General features: G+C 34.9%; 1 protein-coding gene across 1 annotated transcript; it reads right to left on the bottom strand.

Moving 5' to 3' along the window:
- Window positions 1–227: 227 nt before the first annotated feature.
- On the bottom strand, window positions 228–8,389 carry STATH (statherin). Its single transcript, NM_001193291.2, is given in 6 exon segments — window positions 228–499; window positions 3,719–3,838; window positions 4,876–4,905; window positions 5,418–5,438; window positions 6,452–6,515; window positions 8,354–8,389. Coding segments are annotated over 4 exon segments (186 nt in total). The 5' UTR covers window positions 6,503–6,515; window positions 8,354–8,389; the 3' UTR covers window positions 228–499; window positions 3,719–3,754.
- Between the last annotated feature and the right edge of the window lie 5,123 nt (window positions 8,390–13,512).

Raw genomic sequence — 13,512 nt, 5'->3', positions numbered from 1 at the left:
AGCTGCCAGCACACACTGAAGACAGATGTGACTGACATTCAACCCAATCCAGCCCTCCCACCAAAGGCACAGGGCACACCCAGTATCTACAAGGATGCTCCTACATAAGCACACCGTCCAAGACTGCAATTTACCAGATAAAGATTTCAAAACATAAATTTCTATTGGTTTTTAGCCATTAAGTTTGGTGCCCTGTTATGGCAACCCTAGGAAATTAATCCACTGTATGCTTGATAGATCAATTTATTATGCGTGGGACTTTTTTTTTTTAATTTTCAAAATATTTTAACAGAGAAAGGAAAGTAGAAACCAATCAAATAGTTCAGAGAATATCATTACTATTGTTTTAAAAATACTGATATTTGATTTCAGCTGGTGGTGTTCATGTAACTACTTCATTGAATTTTTCTTTTCTGTTGTGAAAGCTGGGAAGTGGACATAGCGGGAAGAATAGGAAGAATCGTCGTGAGTACAAAGCAAATGGGATTTTTCACCAAACCTGTGAATAAAGAGTAAACAGTCTTTTTTATTAAATCTGAAGCACACATGAAGTCATTGCTAATCCTATTATGTGCATTTGTTTTTGAGTTATATCAGCTCTATTTCTTTGCTCACAATCATGTATGTGTTACCCCTGCTTGTCTTCTCCTTTGCTAACTTCTAAGAATATGCCCTGTTAACAGCTTCTTCTGAGGATTAGCTGACCAGAGTGGGCACTTTTTCTGTCTGACTCAACTGGTCATTTCCTTCTGCTTGCCCAACTTCCCCTAAAAGTTTCCGCTAATCTTTGCTTACCTCTTTCTACTCTAGAAAGGAAAGACTTTACTATTTGCTTTGAGACCCTTGCAGATTTCTGAGATTTGAGCTTTCTCCCTGTTGCAGTGGTCGCTGTTCTCAATGAATCTCTCTTGATCTATTTTGGACTTGTTTTTATTTGACATGTCAAAGGATCCTTGACCAAAAACTGTGTCTACTTTAGTGCTTCATGTAAAAAAACTGCTTTGCTAAATTATTCTAAAATATTTATACATTAGATTTCTGCTCTCACTGCTCCTTTTTCTTGGTTTAAACTCCTATTTTTCATATTAAAATATTTTGATGGTTTCCATATTGACTTCTTTATTGTCTGTCTGTATTCCCTCTGATTCTACCTGCCATGTACTTTCTCTATAATAAGCCTAAGCAACCCATCCAATCATATCATTCCTTTATCAAGTGATTTTCTCACTTATAATTACTTGGTTTTACATCCATCTTTAAAACTAGATAATAAACTGTCAAGTCCAGAGATTTGGGCTTAAAAGTATTTATACCCCCAGCAGATGTCTCACTGCATGGTCACGATGTGGTCAGGAAATAGTTGATGACTGAATGAATACAAACTTCTGTTGGACCCTTATTTTCTAAAATAATAACACAAGGAACAGCATTTATTTTAAATTGTTTCTAATTTTTTGGCCACGCCCACAGCATGTGGAAATTGCCGGGCCAGGCATTGAACATGTACCACACAGTGACAAGGCTGGACTCTTAACCTGCTGCTCAACAAAGGAACTCATCTTTCTCTACGTTTAAGTAACTACTTTATTTCCAACCCTTCAAACATGTAACCAAGCTAATCATGTATGAAGCCAATAGTACTATTTCTGGCACTTCAAGAACTTGAAATGAATACTGAAAATTCAAAGAATGCTTTCTATTATCCTTTTTCCTCCACTTGTCTCCTCTCACATGAGATGCAGTGGGTAAGGCCTGCATTTAACCCACTTGGTCTTTTAATTTGAATGCTATTCTCCTTCAGATTGAACATAGCCAAACTGTCTTCTTTAGCATCTTCTACATAAAGAAGCCAAACATATTCATAAAACAAAATTCTACAAAAGAAACAACAGCAATAATAATAAAGACATAGACAAAATAATAGCAGAGCCATGTCTCTTTTTTGAAAGTCATATTTGCTTAGCCCTTATATTTACTAATCAAATACTGACAATCTTGCATTTACTTCTTTTTTTTTTCAAACTTTTTCCCTTATTTAGTTGTTTATTCAATCTATCTCCAAATCTGATTGCCTTTTCTTAGGGCCTCTTTCTCATATTTCTTTGTCTTTCTATCACCAATCTATTTCCGCCTCCCTACCCCTCCACCTAAATATAGCCTATTCATTTCATCCTTATATATCTCTCCCAAATAATATTTTAAATCTATCCTTCCTTTTTCTTTCTTTCTTTGTTTTTAAAAAAGGTTTTTAGGGCAGCTCTTGTGGCATATAGAAGTTCCCAGGCTAGGGGTCGAATCAGAGGTGGAGCTATGGGCCTTCACCACAGCCACAGCAATGCAGGATCCAAGCCATGTCTGTGACCTGCCCTACAGCTTGTGGCAATGCCAGATCCTTAACCCACTGACCAAGGCCATGGATTGAACACGCATCCTCATGGATACTAGTTGCATTCTTAACCCACTAAGCCACAATGGGAACTCCTAACCCTTCCATTTTGAATTATCTTCAGCTATTGCCTATGCCTAGGTAATAGGTATTCCTGTCATTAATGGCAACAGGGAATTCAATTTGAATAATTTACTATGTGTATTTAAAATGTATTGAAAACCTTGGAAACTATTTCAGCTTTAAATTGTGGGACGGCCTCCAAAAATATTGCTTTATTTTTTAGCGACATATTTAATCTTTCATAATGTTTGGAAAATTTTTTCTTTTTCTTTTTTTGTCTTTTTGCCTTTTCTAGGGCTGCTCCCGCAGCATATGGAGGTACCCAGACTAGGGTCGAATTGGAGCTGTAGCCGCTGGCCTTCGCCAGAGCCACAGCAATGCGGGATCTGAGCCACATCTGCGACCTACACCACAGCTCACGGCAACGCTGGATCCTTAACCCACTGAGAAAGGCCAGGGATCGAACCCACAACCTCATGATTCCTAGTCGGATTCGTTAACCACTGAGCCACGATGGGAACTCCTGGAAAATTTGTTGTTTTACATAAAAGTGATTTTCTAAAGTCCATTTAGTAATATTTTCCTATTTTTCTTGTTGGTTTATATTAGGTCCCTGTCCTCATCAGAGGACTCATCAGAGTCCTCAAGGCAAAGTTTCTCAAAATTTCTTATGTTATGAATCATACAGGGATCTTGTTAACCTACAGATTCTGGTACAATAGGTCTGAGTATGGCTTCAGAGTGTATGTTTCTGACAAGTTCCCAGATGTTGCTTGTGCAGCTGCTCCAAAGATTACATTTAGAGGAAAAGTTTTAAACACTATCCAGGCACAGATTAAGTGGTAGGGCAGCTTACAGTCACAATTAAATAAAATTCTGTTTAAAGTTTTTATGTAATATGTTTCTCAAGTGTCTCACCAGTTCTGTGATGTGGCTAAGAATTATTATAATATCTATTTTGTCCATGGGAAAAATTGAAGTTTAGAAAATATTAGGAATAGTTCAAGGTCATGAAACTATAGTTATCTGAATAAAATACAAAATAGGTGGTCCCACCCCCAAAGCATCAGCCTCTTAACCACACTAGGACAGAAGTTTTCTTTTGGATACATTTAAATAAGTAAGCATACTTTATGAAAGCTATACCAGCCTACATTTCTTAAATAGGGGCTGCTTTTAGTTTGATGGGTTGATTTTTTTTTCTTTTCTTTTTTTCTTGTTTTAACTGTCACCACTGATACTTCTAGAGAATATTAAATGTCAATTTACCTCTGTAATCATGTCCTGTGGTTGCTGAGCAGCGTTTTAAGCATATGGGTAATTTAATGGATATGCAGGATAATTTGGTGCATACAGGTAATATGGCCGATTTCGACCATAATGCTCTCTCTGTATACAAACAAAAGGAAAGAGAAAATTGCAGAGAATTGAGATCATTACAGTGCATGTAATTCACTAAATTTCATGAAAAACTTAGGTTATTAATGTTGGTAGGACCTTATATATCATCTACTTTATTGCTTTTTTCAAACTCTAAGTTGGATTTCTACTTTTTAAAATAAGAATGTTTTTAAAGTAGCAAAAATAATGAAGCATTTGTATTTTTGTTGAAAATTTTGTTGTTTTAGAGTATAGACGGAGTCAATGATTAGAGTCGACCACTTAAAAAAGATTTAAATATTATTTATAACATTACCTTCAAACTGTTACTTTGACCATCTGGGAATATTCCAGGGAGGAGGAACTGCAGTTTAGGTGGATTTGCTCCTTCTAATTTTTTACTTATAAATGAGATAATGTTTTTTAAAAGTCCTACATTCTTTGATATTCACTTTTGTTATTTCAAATACCCTCCATCGTTCTGCATCTTTTTATTTCATGCTGTTTGAATTCACCTACTTACTATGTTACTTGTTATTTTTTGGACCTGATCACATTGATATGACATGCCAAATAATATGAGATATCAGGGATACATTTCATTAAGAGAATGTCAGATAAATGAAAAATTTTACCTTATTTAACATGGTCAATTTAACATACATCAAGGACTTCATTACCTTCCAAAAGGATCAGGTCTTAGAAACTGACCTCATTATACGTGTTTTTAATAGCTTCTATGGTCCTTTAGGCATATATTATACTCAAAATAATTAGGATTTCAATAGTGTTTGGACCAAAGCAATTAATTTACTGGACAAAGATAGCTATTTTCTGAAAAATAATTGGATTTATCAGGGTGGCATTTTGAATTTTCACTAGTATACAAGATTTTGGGGTCTTTATCCATTGTATCATAAATAAATAAGTCAAACTTCATTTTAACCAATCATTATATAAATATGTTTCAGAGATAAGTATGGATTCTAAGTACTCAGAGAAACAAATATTCTTGTACTATACCACATTATCAGAGGAATACTTACCTCCCGTTTTTGCCATTTCCGGTGATGTTTCTGTTAAAGTAAAGAACAAATTTATATATATATTGCCACACACTAGGCATATGGAAGTTCCTGGACTAAGTGTCAAATCATAAATGTTGCAACTGTGACCTACATCACAGCTGCACCAACCCAGATCAAACCCACATTGCCACAGAGACAATGCCAGATTCTTAACCCATTGCAGCACAGCAGGAACTCCAAGATTAACTTTTTTTTTTTTTTTTTTTTAGGGCCACACCTGCAGCATATGGAAGCTCCCAGGCTAAGGGTCCAATAAGAGCTGCAACTGCCAGCCCATGCCACAGTCACAGCAAGGCCAGATCCCAGCCACATCTTTGACCTACACCACAGGCTTGCAGCAGTGCAGGATCCTTAACCCACTGAGCAAGGCCAGGAATTGAACCTGAATCCTCATGGATACTAGTAGGCTTCTCAACCCACTGGGCCACAAAGGGAAATCCAGATTAACATTTTAAAACATATTTAATTGCTAAGTTTTCAGGTGAAAGAAAGAGTCTTACCTCGTCAGATGAATCTGCTTTCTGGTAAAAAAGAAAAGAAGAAAATAGTTGACATTTTAATTTTATAATTCCATACTGAGCATACAAATGCATTTAGCTTCCACAGTTATGGCTAAACAAAATGGCAATAAAGTTTGGGGCAATTGATACACTAAACTAATTTTTTGTCTGTTGAATGGTATCTTTAATGTGAATAAAGTCTTTTACCATAATTAATTTGCTACGCTGAAATATCCATTCGCTCTGGATTATCTTTTGTGAAAGGAAAACAAATCTATCATTGTGACTAGGAGAATGAAATCGAAAAGTTAATGTTTAGGTTTCCTCAAGTCAAATATTTTTTATATAAATATGTTCAAGTAGCTCAAAAGCTGCTACATTCATATATAAGTTGTGCTAATAGGGTCTGGTATGATCTATTTTTCTCTTAGATTTTTATATTTTACACTTCTATTATTTTATAAAATATAAGCTATTAGACTGTGATGTCACAATCAGTTTGCTTTTGAAATATCCAGTAGAACTTGTTGGATTAGATTAGTAGAAGAATGATTATTTCTTGAAAAACATCTCAGTAACTAGACACAAAAAACACCAAAGTGAAAGGCAGCATTGTTTTTACAGAAGAAGAAACAAATTTAGAAGGAGGAGGAAAGAAATTCAGAGAGGTCAGTTTTACCTAGTGACACAGAACAGTGAACAACAATACAGAGAAAACCTGACATTTGGTAGTTCCATAGTTTTAATATTTAAATGTCTTTATTAGCATCTCAGACTCACATCTGTATGATGCTCTCTAAAAAATCAATTTTTACATCAAGCTAATTATGTGTGTTTAGTGTGTGTGTTTGTGTATTTAAGATTTATTCTAAGTCCTTAATGAAGATACATAGCTTACTTCAAGGAAAATGTTCATATAAAAACATTAACATTTCTAAAAACATGTTCAGGTAAATGCACACATATATCAGAACACAAGAAATAAGAGAGATGCTAGCTAATTCCTGAGAACATATTCTTCAAAATATACTTACAATCATGGCAAACATGAGAGCCATAATAAAGGCAAAGATAAAGAGCCTCATATTTGGCAGAGTCCTGTGAAAACATATGTGAAAAATCAATAGCACACTCACTCCTACACTTACAAATCAAACATTTACATATCAAATTATGCCCCAATGCCTTGTGAAACAGACTAGAAGCAGAAGGACATGTGAAACACATTACTGATCCCATGGAATTTAGTGACTGGTAGGTATCTTGATAAGCGAAGTAAGTGCTGTGATATGAGAATATTAAAGTGCTATAAAAATATGCACAAAGGGCATCTTAAACAGATCAAAGGCATGGAGGTATTAAAGAAAAGAAAAAGGTGAAAATTGTGTTACATTCCACAGGATAAGTAAAGAGAGTGTGAGGAGCCTGCGAAGAAATGAAAATGAGAGAGAAAGCCTGAAAATGAAAAAGTTCAGCATGTAAACAGGATGAAAATGGAGACAGGATGGCCAGTTAGATGGTCGTGAATTTATACGGATCTTACATAATGACATTAGGAATCATGATTAAGGCAGGGTCTGAGGTGTTTAGAAGATAGAATGGCAAGTAACAGGGTCTTGTTTTAGAACAGAGTTAGCGAGTATGAGCCAGTTTTCTGGCTTGAGCATTGTGGGCATGGTGCAGCACTGGTATTAGAAAATTAATAATACTCGTTAGAAAAAAATTAAATTGAAAAGAAGTTTCAGGAAAAATATTTGTAGTTGTTTTGAAAATTAAATTGAAATGATATTTAAATGATTTTATGATCAAAATTAATTAATTTGGGACTCTGATGTGTTTTTATAATTCTGTATATACAAGCGACTCCAGCTCATTATCATTGTTGAAAAGTAGATTATTTCTGAATAATAAATATCTAAATAAAAATACTTCCCCAAATATTAGGCAAATAATGGGTAAAGACTCTCTTTTATCCTTTTTACTCATCAAGTTTTATAGAATGTTATGGCAATATTTTCGCTGTAATGATAGAAGAAACTATTCTACTGCTAAATAACGCTAAATCTTGAACATAGGAATCAGAACTGGAGACTGATGATATTTCTCCTTTTCCATATCTGCTGATTTTGCTTCATTGGTTTAATTCAGGATTGTGGCATTAGATATTAGATTCAGGTAAATACACAGAAATGGGTATTCAATAGATAGATGATAGATAGACAGACAGACAATCTAAGGGTTCTGAGAAAACACTTCCCAAAGAACACAATAATAGAAGTTTGAAATAATAAGAACTTTTGAAATAACAGGCTAAATGAAGATGTATTAAATAAAATGAATTATTACAATGGTTTTATATGGTATTCCTTATGCAGAAAAAAAGGAACTTATTCTGAGAGATGAAAAAGATAATCAAAAAGTAATGAAAGAATTAGTGATGAAATAATATAACTTTGAAAAAGTTTGCTCAAACCTTTAAAATAATACACAATTTGCAAAAAGAGAGTTTAAGGTACTCAAGAGATCTTTTTTTTATAAAATGTAAAGTTTAACTTTAGGTCTAAGGTAAAAGTAATTATTAACAAAGTGGAGAGCATATATTTAGTCAAGGAAATTCAAAAGGTTTCGAGAATACCCCAGCAACAGAGAAGATGGAGCACTCCATTTTCCACAACATTCATTTTGTGAAATAATTGCTGTCAATTCAGAGGCATTGACATCCTGAACTTATCTTCAGATCATGATATAGAGTTACAATTTCTTTAAAGTGTTTCTATATGCATATACATAGTTCCTATATAGTTTGCACATATTCTATATGCAAAAATATCAATAAATAACACATTTTATAAATGGTTTCCAATTCATCCCAGCAAGCAAAAGTTTATGTATATTATAAGTAAATGTATAATATCATTTTCCAAGATGAGACTTACCAGTCAGAGAAGCTGAAATTCTGAAGCCCTGAGAGAGGTTGTGCTTTTCTAGAGGACTGGTGTATTTAAATACACTGAAGTCTTCCATTTATTTTTACAAATCCCATCAGTTATGAGATCATATTATTAGAACTGAAAACACTGCCCCAAATCTGTCCTCACTAAAAATAAACTTGGCAGGGTGATTTTACAAAAGAAATGGTGAAGCACTGTGACCAGAAAATCAATGGACCCAACAAATGTTAGTCCCAGTGTTAGTCTAGGCATGTGTGAATTGAATAAAACAAGAGGAAACATGTGTAGAATAAGCCAGGTGTAGAAATGATTGGCAATGGTAAAAGTGTTTCTAGAGAATGCCATCTATCCTATGTAGGTTGAAACATGTCCTTACTAAAATTAGTATCATCTCAAAATTTTACCTGCTTTCTAATTATGGTGATGACCACCATGATAAACTGGAGTCATCCTTTATTTCAAATGTGTCAAATCGTGCTTTTACTCTATTGACTTAGAATATCTTGTCTTAAAGTTGTAAAAATTTGGCAAACCTATGGGTATTGTTTGATAAAATGTTTCTTATTTTTAAAGCGAAATGGAAAAAAAAAGACACTGTGCAAAAAAAAAAAAAAAAAAAAAAAAAAAAGGTCAAATAACCATGAAGCTCAGTACTTTTTATCACCCATAATAAGCAGGTGCGCATATGTTTTGAATTGAATTTACTTCCTCTGAGTCTTAGGGGCTCATGTTTCCTCAATGGAAACTAAATGTTAACGTGGTTATTCTGTTACTCAAAATGTAAACAAAGTTATTCTCTTACTCAAAATGTGGGCACTTTGAATGGAATCTTAGAGGGGTACTAGGAATGCCATTTTAACAATATCTGCAGGTGTTTGTGTACAATAAAGCTTGAGAAATCACATAATAGACTCATAAATGTACATTTGTCTCTAGTGAACTTCTTAAACAGAAATTAAGGATTAGTTTTACATTAGATGTTTTAAGGAAATATTTATTGGGTCAATTTTCTATGCTACCTTTGACCATCCCTCCTAGAAATTACTGTTATTTTTTAGATAGCATATAAAACATTAGAGATGGTTTGTTAAAATGAATAAAGGATTAAAATCCAATTCAATTTAAACAATTCTTGCTCCTCTTCATTATTTTCTATGCCTCATGGCTATATGAAGTCTCTTCTCAAATGCAAAACAAATCCAATCTCAAGTATATTCTCAGTGGAAAAAAGAGATACAAGGTTTAGGAATCATTGATATAAGTCCAATTTTTAAAATAAGCCCTTCTGTATTCATTTTGGAAATATCAAACATTTTATTTTTATTTTTTTCCTCTATTCTTTCTCTCTCTCTCCTTATTGATTACTTTGTCCTTGCCCCACCCCCCCCCCTTTCTTCTTGGCTTGTTTAAGAAATACTCTGAGGCAGTAGACCTATGATATCCATAGTTTAGAGAACAAAAAATGAAATAGTATTCTAAAGACCCCACCAAACAACAACAGCAACAAATTAGAAATTCCATTTTATAAAAATTGATAGATGCTAAAACATTAAATTTGAGTCACCTGTATTTTGGTTTGGGACACTAAAATGTAGGCGTTATTCCACCCATTATTTTTCACTTCATCATGGTAGGAAGTGTGAGGATTATGTTTGACAGTAGAAAGGAAGAGTAGTGGACTCTGAGCACAGGAGTAGCCTTCTTGTGTCACTTGCGGTTTCAACATCCAGGAACAATAGGTCATTTTAGAAGACTCATGAACCAGAACATGACCTGATACTTTATAATTAAGAAAACAGATATATATCCTATATAATCAACCACCATACTGTTTGAAAATGCCAAGGTCTTTTATTTGAATGAAAAAAAAATCAATAAGAGCACCTGCTTTATCACGAGTGTGACATTTAATTGGTGGCCTAGGACCCAACACATAAAAGGGCACTTACTTATGCTGGATTTCCATCCTCTTCTTTTACTTCTCCTTTTGTTCTTATTCTTCCTCTTCCTTCTTCTCCTTCTCCTTTATTTTTCCTTCAGTGAAAACAAGGTATGGTCTGTTACAAATCTATGATGTTTATTTAATTAAAGAAGCATTTTGTATATATTCCTGTGTGAATTACTAAGTTGAAAAATAGTGCTGGAGTTCCCATTGTGGCTCAGCAAAAACGGATTTGACTAGCATCCATGAGGACACAGGTTCAATCCCTGGCTTTGCTCAGTGGGTTAAGAAGGTTCTGGCATTGCTGCGAGCTGTAGTGTAGGCTGCAGATGTGGCTGGCATCCAGCATTGCTGTGGCTGTGGTATAGGCTGGCAGCTGCAGCTCTAATTAAACCCCTAGCCTAAGAACTTCCATATGCCAAAGGTATGGCCCCCAAAAACAACAACAAAATACTGCAAATGACAAATATGGACCATAGGGTGACCTACTAGGTAACAAAAACTTCTGGGAAATGGGAATATTCAAAGTGATAATCTCTCATTCTTGCCTTTAAGGACATTACCTTATATTATGGACTGAATGTATTGCTCTAAATTTATATGTCTAAGCCCTACCTTCCTTCTAATCCACTCTATCAGGAGGTGAGCATTGTGGGAGGTTATTGGATTTAGATGAGGTCGCAGGGTGGAGAGCCCATGATGGTACTAGTGCCCATATTAAAAGGTGAGACTCTAAGGCTTCTCTCTACCATGTGCTGATACAGGAAGAAGGAAGCTGTCTGCAAGCCAGGAAGAGAGCCTGTATAATAGAACCCAAGTGTACCCTGGTTTTGGAATTCCCAGCCTCTGGAGCATAATGAATAAATGTCCATTGTTTAAGCAATCTGGTCTATAGTACAGTCATCTCTCTGAAACTTTAGGGGATTGGTCCTGGTCCCCACAAAGGATGCATAAATACATTGATACTTAACTCTCATAGTCAGGCTTCTGTATCCACAGTTGAGTATCTGTAGATTCAACCAACGCAGGTCATACAGTGCTGTATTTACTATTGGAAAAAAAAAAAAAAATCAGAGTGTAAGTGGACCAGAACAATTCAAACCCATGTTATTCAAGGATCAATTGTGTTTTATAATAGCAGCCAAGATGACTAAGACATCTTGTAATTTGTGAAATAGACAAGGTTAAAGGCAACTGAAGATAGAAAAGTCTGGGAGAAGGTTGGATATATGATGCCAAATTAGAGAGAAAAAGATACAGGCTGGAGCTGAGGATATAGGAGTAATCAGCATATTAACGTGATTAAAACTATGAAAATTTAAGAGATCATATAGGAAAAAGTTGTAGAGTCAGAAGCAAAGTAAAATTAGGAAAGAACCCCTAGATTACAAAATTTGATGTGTAAGAGAAAATATAGAAGTTTATGAAGTCTTTACCTTGAAGGTAAAGCAAAGCAAGAGAAGAGAATCCTCAGGCAAGTAGTGAATCATGGAATCCAAGGGGATAAAACATCAGGAAGGAAGATTAATTATCATGAACAAATGTTATAATGACCTTGAAGATTGCTTAATCTCTTTAAACTACAATTTTATCCTCTGGAATAGGTGACTAGTAGCTGAGAGTGGATTGAACAAGAATGTGTATAAAATACATTGCAAATAGAAATGTTAAGGATTATCACTTTTGTTTTTATCATGGTAATCTTCATTAGCAATAATAAATTAAAAATTATATAAGGATGAAGGAGAAAATGAAAACCTAAGAACATTGGTCAAATATTTTAGGAAAATGTGAGAGTTACCAGAGCCTTTAAGACTGAAGGGACAAAGTTATAAATCTCAGGAGACATAGACACATTCAGGAAGGAGATGTATACAGGAAGGAGACATATACGAGGAGACATCTACAGAAGAGGGAAAGTGGGCAATGGATGAAATTAATGTTCAATAGATTCAATTTTCTCTATGAAATAGGTGATTATTTTCTAGAAATAGAGAGGAGTTAGATGCTTCAGAAAACTAGTGCTACTTTTAGACAGTTTGAGAGGAAGGGTGAGAGATATGTGAAAAAAATGGGGAAAAAATAAAGATCTAGTAAGTAGTCCTGAATTCTACATTTAGGGAAAAAACAAAAAACAAAATTTTTGTTCCCTGTAGAATTGATGTCCTCAATAGGATGGCAATGTAGGTATATTTAAGGACTTTCTAGGAATGAGATTTTAACAAGCAAATTTACTTAAAGTGTTAGATTTAAAGGACTTATTTGAGTTCAAGACGTGCTAAATATTAAATATGAAATCCTAGATTTCACACTTCAGAAAATGAAATAAAATTAAAAACAAATATAAAATAAAAGGAAATGGAAAAAATCAAGAGTTTAACTAAGATCAAAGTATATGTAGCTTTGTTTTCACCCTTGCCTCCTTTCAAAATATAAAGATCTAATCCTTTTCAGTGACTTCCATCTCAAAACAAAGTTTTTTTTTTTTTTTTTTTTGTCTTTTTTTTTTGTTGTTGTTGTTGTTGTTGCTATTTCTTGGGCTGCTCCCGCGGCATATGGAGGTTCCCAGGCTAGGGGTTGAATCGGAGCTGCAGCCACCGGCCTACGCCAGAGCCACAGCAGCGCGGGATCCGAGCCGCGTCTGCAGCCTACACCACAGCTCACGGCAACGCCGGATCGTTAACCCACTGAGCAAGGGCAGGGACCGAACCCGCAACCTCATGGTTCCCAGTCGGATTCGTTAACCACTGCGCCACGACGGGAACTCCTCAAAACAAAGTTTTAACTTGAATTACAGAGCTTTAATAATCTGCACACACTTTCTGTGTGGCCTACTTTTTTTTTCTTTCTGCTTCTTTTCTATCCAGACTGGTCTCTTTGACATTTACCCCCAAAACAGACACATTTCCTTTGCAATAAATTTGCACTTGTTATTCCTTCAACTTGGAAATTTCTTCCTCCATACTCACTCCCATACTCAATTTATATCATTTCTTAAATGTCACTCTACCAGAGAAGATGCCCTTGACTGTCTTATTTAAAATAGCCTCTGTGCCTCTGCCCCTCCTTTATCTCTTTAGGGCACTTGTTACCACCTGAGATATTATGCATCATTTATTTACTTCTTTTTTCCCAATTCCAAGCCTAATGAAAGTTTCATAAAGTAGGGCTTTGTCTCTTTTGCTCTCTGCTGTGTCTTCAG

This window comes from Sus scrofa, chromosome 8, assembly GCF_054392235.1.
Source record: "Sus scrofa isolate SSC_HxYL_T2T_F1_AM1 chromosome 8, Sscrofa_HxYL_maternal_Yorkshire_Landrace_v2.0, whole genome shotgun sequence".
Lineage (NCBI taxonomy): Eukaryota > Metazoa > Chordata > Mammalia > Artiodactyla > Suidae > Sus > Sus scrofa.
The sequence above is the reverse complement of the archived record's forward strand: the minus strand, read 5'-3'. Positions and strand labels throughout refer to the sequence as shown.